The sequence below is a fragment of the Lonchura striata genome, chromosome 15 (genome assembly GCF_050655825.1).
Source record: "Lonchura striata isolate lonStrDom1 chromosome 15, ASM5065582v1, whole genome shotgun sequence".
Lineage (NCBI taxonomy): Eukaryota > Metazoa > Chordata > Aves > Passeriformes > Estrildidae > Lonchura > Lonchura striata.
Window position 1 is genome coordinate 13811046 of NC_140717.1, and position 19848 is coordinate 13830893.

General features: G+C 46.5%; 1 protein-coding gene across 1 annotated transcript in view; it reads right to left on the reverse strand.

Moving 5' to 3' along the window:
* SETD1B (SET domain containing 1B, histone lysine methyltransferase) overlaps positions 1–18030 on the reverse strand; it is a 43947-nt gene extending 25917 nt beyond the window's left edge. Inside the window, exons 1-6 of the mRNA XM_077787253.2 lie at positions 17819–18030; positions 17296–17450; positions 16772–16870; positions 16006–16276; positions 12818–12930; positions 8990–10165 (exon numbers count right to left, since the gene is read on the reverse strand). Coding sequence (XP_077643379.2) covers positions 8990–10165; positions 12818–12930; positions 16006–16276; positions 16772–16870; positions 17296–17450; positions 17819–17891 — 1887 coding nt within the window. The 5' untranslated portion in view covers positions 17892–18030. The remainder of the gene's footprint in view (positions 1–8989; positions 10166–12817; positions 12931–16005; positions 16277–16771; positions 16871–17295; positions 17451–17818) is intronic.
* Positions 18031–19848: the final 1818 nt, after the last annotated feature.

Here is a 19848-nt window from a genome sequence, read left to right on the forward strand (position 1 = left end):
ATGTCACTGGACAGGATCCTAAAGTTGTGCCTCACGAACACAATTGCACCATGCAATGCTCTTGATAACAGAGCTCAGTTAAAATTGCAAAAATACTGCAAAAACTGACCCTTCTCTGCACGTGTGCCCCAGCAACAACCCAAGACAAAGTCATGCAACAAGACTTCCTCAAGCTGAAGCCTGAACATCCAACCCAGCCGGGTTCACAACTGACTGCTGGTGCCTGGCAGCCAGGCTAGGTGTCCCAGCATGATGCCAGCTCCCAGGGAATTTAAAAGCAACCCCGGCATCAGGACACCATCCTCCATCAGGGCTCTGCTGGGCTGCCCCTTGCCACCAAACCCTCACCACCTGCCTGCCTGGAACACACCTCAGCTTTGCAAACCCATCTGCTGTTACCACTTTCCTGAGGTAATTTAGGAGCTGCATCCCACCTGACACTATATTAACAAGCAAATAAATTTGTTGAGATTCCCTTGTCAAAATTAATCCCTTCACACACATCTCCATGGCATACATTCCACTGGTAGATTGCCCTTTATGTATTACTGCAATTTGAATAATTTTATACAGTATGAAGGATTTTCATATTTTCCAAGTATTCCTTTTTCCTGACAATAGCAAAATGCTTGTAGCACCATGATAACAGTTGCTCACATTTATCTGCATCCTTCAAAGGCAATATTTCAATTATCTGCACTGGAAACTCTCAGCCACATCTGCCGACCAAAATGCCACATTTGGCAACTGCTTAGCAACAAGGACTGGAAACAGTCCCCAGAGCCACGTGCCAACATCACACCAGCTCCCCCTTCTACCAAACAACACTGCTATCACCTCAAATAAGTATATTTTGTTCTGCCTGGGATACACAAGGCACCAGAAATAACAAGCTCCTTTGGGAAAAGGGAAATGTGGAAAAAAGCCGCCTGCTTCAGCAATCCCTCTCCAGGCTCCACAGGGAATGTCTCCCTGGTGTGTGCAACACATGTTGATCCTGCAACACAGGAGGAGAACAGGCCGCTTGGACATAACATTAAACAGTGTCTGCTCATTGCCAAGCACAGTTCTTGTGGAAAAAATCTGGATGTAAGAGAGCAACTCCCACCCCACGTCACCCACAAAAGCAGCAGACATCAGATTTCTGGATCAGGACAGCAAAAAGGCCCAGGAAAAACAAAACCCCATCCATCCTTGGTGTCACCCACCCTACACCATGCTCAGCCTTCTTCTTCCTAAGGCTCTGTGCCATTGCACTCAGTGGCACAGGGAATCTGGGCAGCAGAGAGCCTGAGGACATCCAACCTTAAATGCCTGAAGGTGTAGGGAAGAAGGTGAGACAGGAAGGACTCAACCATCTTTGTTTCTCCTCCTCTTCCCCTCCTCACCATTCTCAGAGCCTTTTTCTTAACTATCTCCCTGACTTACTGCCTAATACTGAGAGAGACTGGCCAAAAACACAGGTGAGCTGGTCAAAGGTGTGTGGTAATTGCACTTCGCACACTGTTATCGACTCCACAGAAATACACAGTCCAAACACAGCCCTTCGGAGCAGCCAGCAGCTCCAAACACCACCAAAAAGTGCCGAAGTTGAGGGAAAACTGCAAGGTGAGCTCCAGCTGTCTGATCCCTTCGCAGAAAAGCCTCCCGAGCACGGGCACTGCTGCCAGCTCCGTGTCCGGGCGGTTTCAGTTCTGGCACAGGTGGTGCCCTCCGTGCTCAGCCACTGCCGGAGCCCAAGCCACCAACAACTTCCTCTACTCAAACTGCTCCTAGAGAAATATCCTGCAGCAGCCAGAGGAGCAAACCTATTCCACCTATTCCAGCCTGGAGAGAAATGAGAAGCCTCAATCTGCTGCCTTGCTATTTCCACTTCATGAGGCCTGTCTGCGCTGCTGGAAATGTGTGAAAGCAGATGCTGACCTTATTTTAGCACTATGCAAATAAAAAAACATTTTAACTTCTTTTTTTTCCTTTACGATTTTCTTTCATCTTTGTTTTTTTAAATATTTTGTTCTTAGGAGCACAAAATGTGAGCAATCTTTTTGTCATGATGAATGGGCATTTCCAAAAGCAAGCACTGCACTTTCATAATAAATCCTAAGACAGCAGTAACATGTCTGGGTCAAAGGAGCCCTCGTGGCCAGGTATGTGATGCACAGAGCTAACGACCTCGCAAAGTTTCATTTTGAGTTCTGCCCCATCTTCACTAGGCACAAACAAGTACCCCAAACTGAAAATTAAAATTAACAGAAGGGGGGTGGCAAAGTCATGGGCCTCAAAATTGATGCAGTATGGAAAAAACATTCTACTGATGAACTGTATCTATTTAGAGGACTCCAGGAAAGGCACCAGCCAGCAGAAATTTGAATAAGAGCTCGTCTGCTCAGTGCTCTGTGTCAGACACAGACACATATAGAACACAGCGGCTGCTCCGGCATCTTCACAACCAGACCCAGAAATTAGTGCTGTTCTGGCGGCTGCCAGCACAATATGTTAACAGCAATTATTTTCTCAATATTTCTACTGATTACCTAACACACTGGCACGTTTTCTCAGTGTCACTGCATGTTGCAACACACGCCGCCATCCAGTAACTTGTCTGCATTCCCTTGGTCACTTTTCACAGCCATCAGATGCGAAACGCAACTGGAATGATAATGGGTTGGAGAAACTGTGAGGAAAATGTGTCACTTCAGTGTGAGGCTTCACAGCCTGCATTTATGACAACTGAACATTCAATATCGTCACTGCTAAATCCTGAGTGCTGTAAAGAATAGGAAGAGCTCTGCAAGCAGCAAAAGGAAGATGGCCAATGGCTCTCTAACTGTGGATGGTCTGCAGAGCTCAGATTTGCAGATATTATTCCACTCTAAGTTATGTGCTATGCTTAAACACTGTAATTTGGATCTAACTTTCCAGTGCAGGGGCATCTACAGACTACACAAACACAAAATAAGCAATGTTCTACCTATTAACAAGCAGTTCAAGTATACACAGCCAGGTTCTGCCAGGAACTGAAAATTTACAAGAAGTCACTGGTGGAGAAACAGAACAAACTGAGCTAGTGGTGAGAGTATTGTCAGGAACACTGATTTATAAAAAGGAATGGCAATGTCAATTCTATCAGGTATGCAAAATGAAAAAGCCTCAAAGCCTTGGCCTGGTGTGAGAGCAAAAGAACCACTCAGCCTCCCAACCACAGCCTGCTTTCTATTTTTCAGTTACACTCCAGAGCATTTCACCATTTCCAGCTCTGTTATCAACCAGAGACACGTTCTCTCACTCTACTGGAGTTGTTTGGTATCCAAAAAATCCAAACCACAAACAGTCAAATGTTTTTCCATTCAGGTTTCCTCCCCCCAACAAGCATATACGCATGAGGGGTGTATCATCAGGAATGCCAGGCGGATCCTATGCAACACTGCTCTGAAAAAGTGACGGTGAAAACTGACACTGGGCTTGTTACCTCTTGCTCCTTCCTCTACTGAACATTTGTCTGGTCAAGCTCTCTGCTCTGCTAACCACTCTGCAAGCACTCCAAGAATCACATCAGAGCCAAATACAAAAAGTCAAAATTGAAATACAACTTCGCAAAAACGAACAGACTCCTCTGCTTCATATAAATTTTTGTAGGAGCAGCAGGTTGTCATGTGGCAAATGAATCAGTGTACAAGAAAGTAGTCCCTGCCTGTGGTCTTCCAGCATTAATTCTCAAAAAAAACCCGTAAAATAACAACCTGCACTTCCCACTGCTGTGGGAGCCTGGACATCCTTGCCTTGGTCAGGTTATTTGGGAACTGACCCTCAGCATCTCCAGGAGGATGCAGGGTTTGCAGTCCTGCCCCAGCCTGCTCCCTCCTCAGGATTCAGTGGCTGAAAAGATCACTGAGCTCTCAAAGGGGCAGTGGGCCACTGTAGTGTCACATTTAAATCACCTTTTGAGGGATTTGTGTGCTGCCTTTCTCTTCTGAACAAGCTTAAACTCCACAAGATCCCCAGAAGTCACTGTGGCTTCTCACTGCTGCTGTGCATGGGTCAAGGAGGGCAGAACTGAACCCACAGCTTAAGCAGTTCACTCTCATTTTAATTTCACAGGTTTGGCATGGCTGGTGTAATTCACATGTAAAACCACAGCAGTCATCCAAATCTCTGCTGCCTGGGCATTGGCTGGCTGCATTTCTGGAAATTCATGGTCATAACATGATACCTATTTTTTGAGTTTCCATTAGGAACCGGTTCTGTCAGGCATGATTGCATTTGCAAGAGCTCAGGAGGCAGGAAAATTTGAAAAAGTGTTTATGAGACTGGGTATAAATCACAGCTCTCAGGTTTTTCTCCCTTCTTCAATTAAAAGGCTACATTCAGACCAACCATTTCCCCCATCTACTCTCCCCATCTCCCTCCAGAAATGATAAATCCCACTCCAGCTGTAAACTGGATCCCAGGTGTACCCATACATATTATATATACTAACAGCTACCAGTGGGCATAAGGACTCTTGCACAGTTACTGTGGAAACGAAGGTATCAAATTTCCTGGCTCTTAAGGATCTACCTTCTCAACCCTAATGTGCATTTACCTTGAATAAATCACTTCTGAGCTCTTCAGCCCAGAGACATCCCTCAGTAGAGCAAGATTGGGTTCATCTTTAGGAGGCTCTGTGTAATTCCTCACCAATGTCCCAGGGGCTGCCTCCAACCCACACAATCCATGGGTGGGAGCAGGGTACAGGAAGAGAACATCCTCCTGCAGGCACAGATGGACTTGCTCCTGCCCAGCTCAGCTCCAAGAGGCATCAACTGCCCCTGGGGCAGCTACTGCAGGTACTGCTAGCACCAAAATCCTCAACAGCTCCTCTCACTGCCTGGACAACACCTGGGCTCTGCTTTGTCTCACCAGTTTGAAAAACTAAAGGCTGAATTTGGCTCTGCAGGAATGGACAATCATTTACCAGCCACTGAAACGATGCCCAGTCTGGATGGGGATGCAGCAGCATGGAGCCACGCAAGACACGAGGCAGTGTCTTGAGGGGAATGTCATCACATCCTGCTAAGGTTCCAGAGGGACAATATGACACTTCAACAAAAATTTTTTCCAGTTCTGGCCATGACCACACAAGAACCCAAAGATGCTTCAATACAAAGGGCAAATTCAGCCCAGATGTAACCTCGGGGACTTCAGCAGTGCTTATTGCAGGGTTGAGCCTGACCCACCTTGTTTGTCAGTAAGCACAGCTGGGAAATTCTCCCTGGGCAGCTGTGAGAGGAGCCACTGCATCCACACAGCTTGTCCCAGGGATGCCGGTGCTGTCCTGCAAGAGGTACCTCAGCACCCAGCACAGCATTCAAAACACTCCCAACAGCCGTGTGAGACAGCTGATGACAGCAGTGGCTTTCAGGGTCTCCAGGGCTGTTGAGCACTGTGTAACTTCCAGTTCACTCCCCAACCCATTTGCTAAAAATCCCAGCAAACAGCAGGAGAACTGCTCTCACCTCATTCATGCTTCAGGATCTTTATTTTTATGATGATCTTTGGCATTTTTAAGGTGCCCCTCCCACCTCAGTGCTTAGTCAAACTACCAGGAGGACAGGAGACTGCTGATCCCTCAATTAAAAAGTGCTTTCGTACTTATAAATCTGGGAAAATACCATTGTCAACCATACAGTCTTCCTATTACAAGCTATGCACACAAACTGATACATTCATAAGCTGAAACATGAAAGGTATCATCAATATACAACAAAGTGACTCGCTGCAATCCTGTCACCCCCTCCAGCACAAAGGCAGGGCCTCTTCCTGCCACAAGCCAAGCCAAAACAAGACCTGGCTCAGATGGGATGTCAAAACATCAAACTGTATGTACTTAACCTTTGCACTTCCGAAACAGCAAAAATCCTGTGAAAAGAAATTATTACAATTCTTTCCTTTTTATCTTCTCAAGCACATAGGCAGGAAAGTTTGTACATTGCTCCTTCAAAAATTTCCCTCATATAGCAATGCAGCTCAGCTTTTTTTTCTTTCACTTTTTCTTTGCCATCTTCCAGTTTCTTGAAAAAGCCCTCTCTGCCCTGCCTTCCTGTCTGGTAGACTGTTCCTTTTGGAAAGGATCCTTCTCCACCCCTTAATTCATACTGCCCAAATCCCACTGGTCCCCCTCTCAGCCTGGTCCCTTGGCTAAGCTTAGCTGGACTTTCTCTGCAGACCTTAATCACTGCTCCGAGATTAGCCAGGTTAGGAGCTGCAGACAGATGCAGAGCTCTTCCTCTCCCACACCCAAAATCCCTGCCAAACTCTGGCTTAGGAGTATCACACCGGATCTTGAAATCAAACTCCAGGGTCTTGCATGATAAATCAGAGCATTTTCTGGGCTTGGCTGTACCTCTTTTACTTATGGCAAGTCTGGGGTGGTTAATCTGCCTGATGATTTGACAGCACTTCACCTATAGAACAGATGTTACTGTATCAGCAATCACTGACAAAAATCATGCTTGTTTTGAGGGAAACAGGAGGAGGTCCTTCAAAAGCACTGATCACCTCAGGAAAAACTTCCTTGTGACTTTGCTGGCAACCTCATGAATCCTGTGATTTTCCCAGCTAGAGCACCCACCCAAAAGAGAGCTGGCCTGGGGCTGCTCTGACCCTTGAAGGGCCAAATATTAAGTAAATAAGTTCAACTCTCTGCCCTTTATTGCTTCCTTATGATACTTAATGAGCCTCCCTACACTAAGATATCACCCCTGCTCTGCTCCCCAAGCCACACAATCACAAGAATTATTTGTGTCTGCCTTCCCTCTGTTTTGCTGGAGGATTCTCTAAAGGACTGTAGCAGAATAGTGCTATCACAATAGGCTGAAGCTGGAGGTTCAGCTTTCCAGCCTTTACACAGACTCAATGCCCCTCTCTAACTCAGTTGGAAAGCTGCAGCTCAAATTTCAGCCTATGTTAAGTCACTGTTCAGCTCTGCTCCTTCAGCAAAAGAAAGAGAAGCCAGAAGAGCCTTTTTCTAAAGCAAAAATCTGTGTGGGGAGAAGGGTGGGGAAAGGAAGCAAAAACACATGGAGATCATTTTTTCTACATCACAAGGAGCAATGAAAAGCACAGGCAACTTTTCAAACATGTCAGAAGAGTTAGGCACGATTTGTAACCAAGAGGAAGTTTGAATAAACAGCTCCAACAACAAACATCAACCTTTTTTGGGGAAGGAGACAAATAAAGCAGCAATGACCTGCATGGAGACCCTGTTACCACCCTTCTGACTTCTGCAGAGGACTGAGGCACTTACATAATTTTGTATCGCAGAACCCTTGATGTGAACTTCTGACACCAGCAGCTCATTAAGGAGGAAAAAAAGATTTAACACGGGCTTCAACATCAGCACGCTGCTGCCCCATATCACAAGCTACAATATCACATCCCAGCCAGTCCCCCAGACCCGGTGTCAGCTACAGAAGTGCCTGACCCCCACACACCACGCTGGCACCTGCCCATCTTCCTAAACACACTCAGAACTGGCTACAACCCTCTTGCATGAGTGCAAGGACAGCAGATACAAACCCAGAAATGCAAGGAGATTAGGGATGTCTTCCTCCCTGGTTTTTAGTCAAACTAACAGTGTCCCCTCTTAAGCCTGCCAGACTGGAGCTTAAGGAATCAAAACTCCATTCCTAATTAACACATCATCAGGCCCCACCAGCCAGGGACTTGTCTCCCTAGAGGGGAGCCTGGGCCAGCCTGGATGATGAATGAGAACTCAAGCAGCTGAACTGTTTCAAATGCTAAACTGGCAACTGCAAGGACAAGCAGGTTTGGAAAGGCATGCAGGAAAAAACAAAATATCCAGCACAGTCACATTATTTTCAGTATTTAGACTTGAACTGTGTTACTGCTGCAGAGCTTTCCCTCCAGTGAAGCATCCTGCAAAGCCCATGGCTACTGGAGCAGCTCCTCCTCTCCCAAAATGCAGCCACTTCTTTGGTGAAAACCTCACAACTGCAAACCACCGGAGGGAAACCCATTCTGCCAGCTTAACCCCAATAAACTTTCATGAGTAAATTAAATTGATCTGCCATACTCGGGACATTTACACAAGACCAGCCCTCTTGACTGCAGCATTCTTGCACACCAGGGACAGCAGTTTCATCTGCTTGCATGACCATTATAAATATTAAGGAGAAAGGTCTGGCATTTGCAAAGATCTGTTTTTTGACTGTTCCTTGACACAGCACAATAGGACCAACACATCCACTGCAGTGATACTCACATTTGTTGCAACAGACCTTCCAAACAGACACACTATGCAACATAATTCCTGTCTGCTGGCACCACTCCACACTGTTCAGCTCTCTCTCCCCCTTCAGCCACAAATGCCCCAGTAGAGGCAACAATCTCCACTCTATTATTGGAAGACTCAGCGGAGCACATCCCCCACAAGTCAACTACCTCCCCCTTTTGAACACTCCCTCCCTCCCAAGAAAAGTGAGTATTAAAACCCAGCAACTGTCTCCTGTTGGAACCAGATGGCAGGAATAGCTGGAGAGCTTTCAAACACCCTATACACTCGATACTTTGGTACAACATGAAATCCCGTTAAGCAAGTGTGTGTCTGCATACACACCCCTGCTCAGAGACCACAGCAATGGCAGAAAGTGCTCCATTAACTCCTCTAGTGGCTTAAGTGTCTGTCAACACTCAGGACATTCACACAGCCTGAGCACTGGCCAAACTTTGGTGGCTTGTGCAGTCCTTGAGCTCTCCTGAAGCTATAAATTGCACCAGGCTGGTATTATAAATAAAGAAAGCTGGAGACTGCAAATTGATTGAGACTATTACTTTGTGTCACATCTAACTCATTTCCAGCTGGCTCGAGTAAAAGGAAAAGCCACCAGAAACCCCACGCTCTGACGACACAAAGACAAGTGCAATTCCCCCCGCTGTCCAGCTCTGGGGACACATGCAAAGCTTCATAACTCAGTTCCAGCTCGCTTACCTCATCCATTTTTTCTGATGTTGGAGTCTGGTCACCAGGCACCATTTCTTTAGCCTCCAAGGTCTCAATTTTGGAGGTCCTGCTCAGCTGATCAATGGGAGTCATGCTGGCCTCCGATGTCCCCCGGGAATTCTGACTCAGAGGAGCTGTCCCAGGTATGGGCTCATCATCATCAGAGTCAGGTAAGGGTGTGGGGCTGATGTCCTCCAAACCTGTGCTGGAAGGGCGCGAGGAAGGCGTCTGACCCCTGAAACCAGGCTGAGAGTTCGAACCGTATGTTGGGATGGGGGAGAGCTGGGAAGAAGAGGAGGAAATAGGGCTACCTTCCATTCGGATCTCATTATCTGAGTCATGCTCGTTAAGAAAGGGTAATTTTGTTCTCTGCTCTTTTAAGAGCATCTCAATCCTTGAGTCTAAACTGTTATGCTGCATCTCAGTCTCCATGGTGGGGGTGCCAGGGGTCTCGCTCCTCTCTGGAGTCTGAGAGAAGGATGCTGTGCTCGGTTCTGGAACAGAGTTCGAGTCGGGCAAGGGCGGAGGCTCCTCCGGTTTCTCCTTCACTGGGACAAAATCGATGCTCGGGGCAGCGCTGCTTTCCACAAGCATCTCGGTGGGAGGTGGTGCAGGTCTCCGGTACTCTGTCTCCCTGGAAGTTTGGGGAAACGGCTGCTCGTCAGATTGGGGAAAAACAGCTGGTGCTTGATAGGGGGAGAAGGCAGATTTATAGCTTGAAGAACTAGAGTGGCTCAGGGGAGGAGTGTGAGAGAACTGAACTGGCTCCTGCTGATGGGATTTGAATGTACTAAACTGATGCTCAGGGCCTCGGAACACCCCTGCCGAGTTGTGCATGTAGTGGTGTCCCGGGCGACGGTTGTACGCATCCGTAAATTTTGTCTCGTGTCTCCTGGGTTTGTACCCACTGTCCTGCCCAAAATGGTACACAGGTGTGGTCTGTCGGCTGGAGTAGGTGGAATCCTGGGAGAACGGTGTCCCCAGGCGCGGGGTGTGGGGTGTTCCTTGGGACTGTGGGGTGAATTGGCTGTAGGAGTTTGGGGTGTCTTGCCGGCAGCTGGAATAGGCAGTGTCGTGGGAAAAGGGCGTGCTGCTGTTTGGGGTAACGGAGGATCCTGCGGAAGAAAGGGAACTGTCCTTCAGGCGCTTCAGGGAGTCCGTCAACTGCAACAACACAACAGAGAAAAGCACCTCAACACAAACTTCTATAATGATATTTGTCTAATCTGTTTGGATTTCAGAGGAGTTGAGCACCCGAGTGTTTGTGCTGATTTCTATGGCAAAAAAATAAATAGGTTACAGCATCCCTGAAAGCACAAACCATTATCCATTGCTAAGAGTCTCCTTTGATTTAGAAGAAAAAGTCAGGCAAAGAGTAACTTGTCTGCAAGGGGAGGAAGAAGAAAGCAGATACAAGTTTCCCTCCGAAACTACCCCCAAGGGCATCAGGTGAACAGGAGACTTCCACACTGCTTTTAGCTGGAAGAGTTCCATTTTCTAGCAACAATGTAATGCTTGTCTAAACTGCAAACAGGAAAGAAAATAGGAAAAGTCTGAGATGTGAAATTGTCAATTTACCTTTTTTTTTTTGTGAACAAATCAAAACATACAAATGAGTGAACTGCCAGCCTGCACCCAAACCTATGCAGTAGAGCTGGTCCACCATTCTCCCTACCACTCATCTGTAACGAGGAGAAGGCTACGCATAAAAAAGTACAAAAAGTTCTCAACTGCCAGAAAAACATCGTTTTAAAGCTTCTCACAAAGTCAAATGCTCAGAGTGCTATTGATTATGGTGTTTGAAACTGAAACCCTACAAACCTACAGAGCAGCCAAGTAACTGCTCTGCAACTCACTTCACAGGCACGTTCAGGGGGTTTCTAGGAGCAGCCCTTCTCCAGCTCAGACTCTGCTGAGTCATAACAGTGCCACATTTATCAGCTCCAGAATCAATTTTCCATAATGCAAAGCAGGAGCTCAGTGAGAATCCTCCTGGTAGCAAGAGAAGATGGACTGAGCTCCAGCTGCCTAAAAGCACACCAGGATAGTCAACTGGTGAGACCTCTTAAGCACAGGTAGGCAGAAATGTGTAAAATGACCTGCTTATTACATGCCAGCACTATCAAAGTCAAGCTGAACTCTCACCTGCCTCCTATGTTCATACATCTCACCCACTCAGTAGTGTGAACTTGCCCTCAGTTTGACCCCCTGGACACCATGAACAGAAAGACATCAAGAAAATTTCTTCCTCAACTGTCTTAAAACCCACAGAAACAAGCAGGAAGCACGTGGCTGGTTCTTAACAACATCCACACTGCTCCACCTTTAGTATAGATGTGCTGTGGAGTGTTTTTCAGTGGGGTTTGTGTATGGCCTGGTGGCAGGGATTGCAGAACTGTCAGATCTTTGCTGCTCTGCATGAGAGGAGGAGCAAATGTCAGGAGTAATTTACTGAACTACAACAGCAAATAAGTTTGTTGGCAGATCCTAGTGTCAAAACCATGATGCAAACAGTTAAAAGTTACTCACAAAGCAATAATTCTGGTGGTAATTGGGAAAAAATCAATTCAGGACAATAATATAACACATGAACACAATTCTAGAGAAAGAATCTTAAGAATAATTACAGGAGGGACTGCTTTGGGTGATACCATCAATTAAGGGTTTTGCTGTTAACCCTGAAAAAAAAGAGTAAGAACAAATCTGCCCATTTTTATTTGAGATGTGGTAGTAGCAGAAATGAGCAGTCAGGATCTACTCATAGCAGGGGTCCCAGAAAAATCATTACCTGTCTCCCTCCTGCCTTTAAAAGCACCTTGCTGGGAGGTAAGGAAGAACCAACCTCTTTTATGATTTTGTTAAAAGGATACTGGGGTTTTGCCTTGCTGCTGTTGGGGTGCTTTGGTAGGAGGACACTTTTCCTTTTTCCAGATCAATGGGATTTTCATGTTCAATGTACAGCTATTACCTGTCCTGAGAACACTTGATTACAGAATTAATGAAATCATGACGTTTTAAGAAGTTGTATGAGTAGAGAGAAGGAAAAAAAAAATCTTTTCTGAAGCTCTTTCAGATTTGATGCCTTAAAATCAGTTCTTAAGTCACAATGAGAAGCCAAAGTACATTTAAACAAGCCAAAGAGGCTGATGACTTCACACAAACAGGCTTCCCTTCCCCCTTGGCCCTCTCATCCCAGTGGGGTTTGCAGGGAAGCAGGTAATCGTGCAAAGCCACAGAGAGAATTGTGCCCTAAATATCAAGGGACACCTGGAAGCCTGCAGGAATTCTGTCCACTGCTTTTATTAAAAGCTGATTCTAGCAACTAATTAAGATTCTGGAAAATTGATGCCACTATTGAAGCTCAGACACCTTCCACCTCTTAGCCTTTAAGCAAGGCTGAAGTCCGTGCGTGCTGAGGATTGCACACCGCAGACGCCAGGCCAAATGTACCACTGTAAATCACTCCCCTGACTTCAAGGGAAAAATCTCATCTCAGGGACAGATCTGATCCAGTCCTAACTGCAGGAATTTCTAATGTTAATAGGGCACATTCTGTTGGTTCTGTAGGCATTTTGCACTCAGAAAGACAAAAAGCATTTCCCGTGCAAAGCAGGCACACATCAGCCACATGCTCCACATTCAGAGGTACATTTGCTATGGCAATTATGAGCGAGTTCTATTTAAATGTGAATTAATAACATCCATTGGAACTACAGCAAGACACAAATCAAGATAAATTAAAAATGTTAAAATGCTAATGTTAACATTTGGGATTTTGTAGGAAGTTTTTCTTTAAGAAAAGCCAAGCACACCTACCTGGAGACCTTCGTTCCCAGTTGGGGACACGTCCTGTTCGGTGCCTACAGGGAGGGTCTGAGGAGTGTAAAGACCATTAACCAGCAGTTCATAGAATCTCATGCGGGTTTCACCTGCACAGACCACAACGCAAGAGTTGATTAAAAAGAAATACCACAATCCATGTAAAAATACACATTCTTGACACTCACATGACCCTGCTACCACTCCTATCCCACTCCATCCATGCAAGAGAGAAGCAGTTATCACCTCAGAGAGCACAGGGATCATTTCAAAATAATCTGCTGGGCAAGTGAAGTCAGACACTCCCTTCTCCAGCCAAGACAAGGAGGTTTCTAAATCCTTTTTCCTCTTCCCAGCCTCCTTGGCAACTCTGCTCCTTACCATGCTTTCTGGAGTGCAGCCGTTTCCCTCCTCTCCAAAGTGCCAAGCAAAGCTTGCAGATTTGAGAAGTGAAACTCTCACCCAAGGGAGAAGCCTCTGCCAACACCCAGAGCCACTTCAGAAAACTCTCCCTACACACCTCGTTCATAAGAACTGCCTGTTACTAATGCAAACACAATGCATGGGAATGCTGAGGACAAAACCGTTAATGCTGTCTTTCCAAAAAGACACCAATTAATCCTTTTTTTCCTCCCTGGTTTAAGGAGAACTCAGTGACATCCTTCGAAGAATAAAGCCAGAGAAGCAAACTGTCCCATATAGCATTACTGAGCCTCAGCCTTTTCATTCCTAAAGTCTACAAAGACCCAGTTTCTCAATATTGAATTTTTCATTACTACAAAAACTTAATCCTACTTATTTTGCAGTCTGTAAGAAATCTGTCATCAGCTTCAAAGGCAACAGAATCAGACCCTGAAACTGTCTGAATTTTGCCCTGAGAGATAAAGAATACACAGAAAAATGGACAGACCAGGCACCTGAGCCCAGAAAATTAATTCAAGCAATACCTCCCCAAAACCAGGACTATTTTTATGAGAAAGTTCTGCAGGATCAAACCCCAAACTCCCTGTGAATCACCCCATTCAATTAAAAAACAAAGCAACCCTTAGCACAATTCTGTCCTGAAAAACTTATTTATTTTGCACAAATGCTACAGATGAAGTTATTTGGGTATCAAATCTCATTTAACAAAGTCCTGAGCCTCATCCTCAACTATGTAAACTGTTTAAGTTCAATTAAAGTCATGACAAAATAGATCTCTTCACTGCAAGAGTCTGAAGATAAGCTTGAAATATTAACACACACTATCCACACATGACACTACAATGCCACAGACATGGAAGTGTTAGGCTTATTTTCACTTTTCTTTAAAAATATAAAGTCATTGTTATACAGTTCTTCCTGGATCCCAAACATAATGCAGGAAAAGTTACAGTTTCAAATGGGCTTATGAATGTGAAATTATTCCTAGCTATTGCTCTAAGACAGGTAATTACTAGTTGTGTCCATGCTGTAGATGGATAAACTAAGCAGAGAAGTTTCTTTAAACAACCCTGTCTCAGATGAGGAGTCTGGATTTATTAGTGTCAGATTCCCAGGCCTGTGCTCACACCAGACAGATAAAAATTACACTTTCACTCCTAATATTTATTTTGCTACACTGTGAAAACAAAGTTTTTAACCAACTATTCACTGTCTTGCAAAGCAGAATACTAGAAAGAAACGGTGAAAATGATACATATATATTTTAAGTATGCCCTAACCTGCTAATGCTATTTTAGGAACACATTTTTTACTCGATTCTGACAGATTATAGCACACTGACAGTCCTACTCTTTTAGAACGAAAGAGAAGCAACTGTGCAAAAAAGAATACATTAGGAGCATAAAGCTGGCAAACAAAACAGCAATGCAATTTGAGACTGACTTCAGCATTTTCTCCCAGGAAACAGAAGCATAAAACCCCCCCCTCATTTCCCTGATGTGCTACAAACTTTTTGGAACAGCTGCCTGATCAAGACTTGCAGCATAGTTTATAAACGGAGGAGAATACGAAGGAAGGCAGTATAATCAGCTTGTTTAAAATGATTGTCATGAAGACATCCATCACTTACAAAAGAGCTTTAGTTTCTATTATTAAATCTGCAAATGGTTAATTTGTCCTTAAATGTGATTTTTACCTTCAAATTTCAAAGCAAGGGAAGGAGCCTGTGTGTAAAAATTATTGATACTAAAATTTCAAAGTATACACATGTAAGGTCAAGCCTAGCTCCCAATAGAAAATATAATACTGCTACTGTGATTTTTCTTCTAACAGTGGTCAGTAATGTCAATAAACACCCTGCTCTACTCTATCACATGTGGCACACCAAATGCTGTGTTGGTTGTGCACTAAACTGTTAAAACAAAAATATCAGCATTTTTAAGAAAATGGTGTTAGCAATATCTTTTTCCCAAGAAAGAGTGCAGCAAACCAGTCTTAAACTAGAAATGCCACCTTTAGAATGTAGAAATACAATCAGCAACTGATCCACACCTCCTCAGTCTTAGACATTTTCTAAAATTCAGGCAGATTTTAGCAAAGCCCTTTCACTAGCACACTGGGAGGAGAAGAGAACAGACCAAAGGCAATGCCTTCACACTTGCAGAAACTTTATTTGGCTTCTGAGGGCTCGGGAGCGGGGCTGGAGCTGATTCCTCCAGCACAGGGAGCTGCTGTCGCTTTAAGAGCCAGTCTCACACTTACACACTCGCACACACTGACAAGTGCTGCGTGTGCACTCTGCTGTGCCAGCCCCCAGCCCGCTCTAAGTATCAATGAAATGCCAGGCACGCAGGGGACAGCACCCAGCCCCGCTGCTGCCACCGGAATCCACAGATTTGGGTCCCAGGACTTGCCCAAAAATCCCAAGTTTGCAAAACGCAGGTGCCACCGGGTCCAGCAGCCCTAGCAGGTGGCTGAGAGGGACCAGCCTGGGGCAGGGAGATGGGGGACATGAGAGGGTAGCAAGCAGGGACAGGGATGGGCAGGGGAGAGGCAGGATGGCAGCATTTTGCAAATTACAGGGCTGTCTCTTAGCAACAGACAACACATTTGGCTCCACGTGACTCGCCCAGGCCCCAGACACCAGACCCGCTGCCGGCTCCCTTCGTATTTTTAATCACAGGTCCCTGCCCTATGCAACAGCCCCTGTGGTGGGAGTGGGACGGGCAGGGGCTCTGCAAACCCCAAATGTGCCCCCTCACCTTTTGTATCCAGCTCCACGTGGATGATGTTGCCCATGACAGAAGTGTTGTGAAGGTGCTGCACAGCCTCCCGGGCACCCTTGACAGTGGCAAAGATGACTTTGGCAATGCCCAGGTGCTTCTTGTTCTTGGGGTTGTAGAGAATCTCCACCTCTTCCACTTCGCCGTATTTCTTGCACATGTCGGCCAGAAAGTTTTCACGGATGTTGTCGTTCAGCTTGGCAAAGGTGACCTGCTTGGGAGGCACTGGCCCCACGTAAAATTCATCAATCTGGAAACGAGCACAAGGTGGGGAACGATAAAAATTATCGGCATTGTTAATGAGTACGGGGGAGGGACCTAAGGATGGCACGGGACGGAGGGGGTTAAACCATCCTGCAAACTTTGGGGTGGAAAAAAAACCTCCAAGGCTCTGGGTGAACCTCGGAGCTGAGCAGAGGCTCTGCCGCTGCAGCCAGTCATTGTAACCGGCTCTTTTCTGGGCTACAAAGATGCATTTTGAGCAGTACTGTCAGCGGAGAGCCCCCCCACCACTGTCCCCTGCCCCAGAAGCCCCAGCTCCAAAACCTTCAAGTGATCTCGTTAGACAGATGCATTGATTTCTTGTTATCCTCATAGAAGAGGATTATTGTTAAACAGTTTGCTAAATAACAATGTTAATATAAATATGACTGTCATTTAAACGGTCCATTAAACTATTTGGAACTCAGGCTTCACTCCCAGATAAACAAGTTTCCAGAGCTAAAGCCAAAAGTCAGGGCAGTACCTTGAATTTGGGGACAGACAGCTCCAACTCCTTAGTTTTGGTCCATATTCGCCCTATTCTGGGATCCCTGACACAATCCACAGGAGCGATCCCCGAGTTCTGGGAGAAGGAGGAGGAGGAAGAGGAGGGGAGAAAACATAGAAACAGCAATAACAAGACTTGAAATTTAAGACAAAAATAAAAGAAAAAATAAATCCCGAGGAAGCACGGGCTGTCTCAAGGGAAGGGGAAAGCGCACACACACACGTGTCAAATTGCAATACTGCTGGGAAATGCACACAGATTGGAAACACAGAAAAAAGCCGCAGGTTTGGGCTCCTGACAGTTGAATACACAGTGTCAGGTGGCTGTAACTTTGGTGGCTGTGCGTGTCCCCCCCCCCAAGACCCCCCTCCCACACACACGCGCTACGGCGAGGATTTCCACGACCCGGAGGGACCCCCAGCCCCCAAAACGCCGGTAAGACAGAGGCTGGTGGGGGGAGGCACGACACAATGGGGGAAACCCGGGAGCCCCCCACTCACAGGCATGCTGAAATGTTGCCCATCGTAACGGTAGAGTTTGTGCTGTCCTTTTTTCAGAGCCGGGTCAATAATCAACTTGTAACTTCTCCAATGGTGATTTCTTTTCTCGACAGAAGTGCTGGCTTGCGTGCTGTTCTCCATTCCGTTGATCCAACCTGAACGCGGGGGGGAGGGGGGGGAGAGAGAAAGGGGTAAGGGGAAAAGAAAGAAAAAGCACACTAAAAACCATAAAGTTAAAAAAAATATTAAACAAAGACATCTTCGTTTCGGTGTGGGTTTTGTTGTGTTTTTTTTTTTTTTTTTTTTTTTTTAACGAGCCGCCCGATCTACACACCCAGGCAGGGAGGAAATCCACCGCGAAACGAGCCCCAAAATGGGGGAATTGCCAACTGGGTCCCCCCCTCCACCCCAAGCAGACAAGAGGCAGAGAGGGAGGAGGAGGAGAGGAGAAGGGAAAGGAAAATAAAAAAAAAAAAAAAAAAAAAAAGAAGAAGACGAAGGGGAAAAAAAGACCCAATCTCACTTGAACTCTGCTTTTTGCCATGATCTTCAGGGTGCTTGGCTTTTTCCCCCGCCTTGGTCTCTCGGAAAGACATCGCGCTGGGCGGCCGATCGTCTCCGGGCGGCGAAAGGCGAGCTCCCGTCTCACATGGGGCCGGTTACCGGCGCGGGCTGCCCGCCAGGCTCCTGCCTCCCGTTTTCGCGAGCCACCACATATTGTGTGTGTGCTCGCTGCTGGCGGCGGCCGGGATCCCACAATACACCGCTGCGAGCGCCGCGAACGCCTAACCGCGCTCCGCCGCCTGCACATTCACGGCGGCCGCGCCGCGCAGCCCCCGGCCCGCGGCCGCCCGCCGCCGCCCCGCCGCCGCCGAGCGCCGCCGCATGGGCCGCCACCGGGACGCGCGGGTTTTTTTTCCCTCCCCGCCGCGGGGTTAACGGCATGCGGGGGGGCGAGTGGAATCTGCCCGCTGCATTTACCTTAGAGCAAACTGTTTCTAAACAAGATGGACCTATAGGTGGGACAAGTTGGGTTTTTTTTTTTTTCGTTTTTTTTTCTCTTTTTTTTTTTAGGGAAAGACTTCAGCGAGCCCGGGCGACCGCGGGGGCGGGTGGAGCGCGGACCCGCCGCGCCGCTGCGGCGGAGAGTGCGGGGGGGGGGGGTGGCAACACACGCAGAGGAAGGGGTGATGGAAGATGGGGGAGCAGCTTTGCTTATTAAAGGTCCGGAGCCCTCGTCAGCCAATCAGCGGGGAGGTTCCATTTTGTTTTCGGTGTTAGAGGCGGGCGGCGCGGTGCCCCCGGCGCTCGGCGGGCGCGGGGCCGGGCGGAGCGCGGCGGGCGCATGGCGCGGCCGTCCCGGGGCGCGGGGCCGCGGCGGCCCCGGGAGCGGCCGCGCCATTGGCTGGGGCGGCGGCAGCGCGGTGGGCGCAGCCAATGGGAGCGCGGCTTCCATGGGGCTTGAGTTATTAGGCGGCGGGGTAAAAGCACCGCGCGGCAGAAGCCAAGGAGAGGCCGCGGGACCCGCAGCCATTTTTCTGCAGTGGAGCGAAATGGCCAACTGGGCTTTTCCTTTGTTCCATAAAGGGGGATCCGCCATGTGAATCCACACCACGCGGGGTGGTGGGAGCCTCTAGCACGGTGCCAGACGACTCACTGAAGAAGGAGGATTTAAATATATAGATATATCTCAAACCCTTAACAAAAAAAAAAAAAAAAAAGTAATGCGGATTTTTTTTTCACCCTTATGATTCGGGATCCATCTTTGTCTTGTGTAACTAGGTCACGGCACACCCTATGTCAGCAGTTAACAATTTCGAATGCCAACAAAAAAAGAGTAAATACATTCTTTTTCTATTTTTTCATTGTTTTGGGGGTTTTTAAGCTTTAAGCAGCTCTGATGACTGAACAATAAATTTGAGAGACTTCTCTCTTGTATTAAACACTTGATTCCTGGCCATTTTTATTAACTCCTTTGGTGCTTAAAAGGTAATGTTTTAAATATGGGTATAGGAATAGTAAATTCTGGCAAAAAAAAAAAAAAATAAGGCAATTTTACTATGATAAGCTTTTTCTCTTTCTTTCCTCTTACATTGTAAGTACCCAATCCATTCTGTCCTCGCTAAGTGTAGTTTTCATGTTAATGTTACTGAAGTGGTCCTTATTGCTAAGCCTTCATTTGCATGTCTTATGTTTTTGTCTGTTTAAACCAATTTATGCTTTTTGAAATATTTTACTTATAAAGCAAATTATCTGGCTAAGATATGCTTAAAAGTTGTTTAGCACCAGTAAATGTTAACTAGGTGTTTTCACACTGACATGTGCAGCCTAAAACTATTGAGGAGAATATTTTTAGTGTCTGCGTGCTCTGTGGAAAAACACTGAACGTCCTTTTTATGTACAGAGTAAATCTGCCACAGGAAGGTAGATTTAAGCCTCGAGCAGGAGTCCTCGCCTGTGTACGGTCAGTCAACATAGCTGGACTTTTTCTATAGCTTTTTTTCCCCCTTTTTTTCCTCTTTTTTTGATGCTAGACCACTGTCACACAAAGAT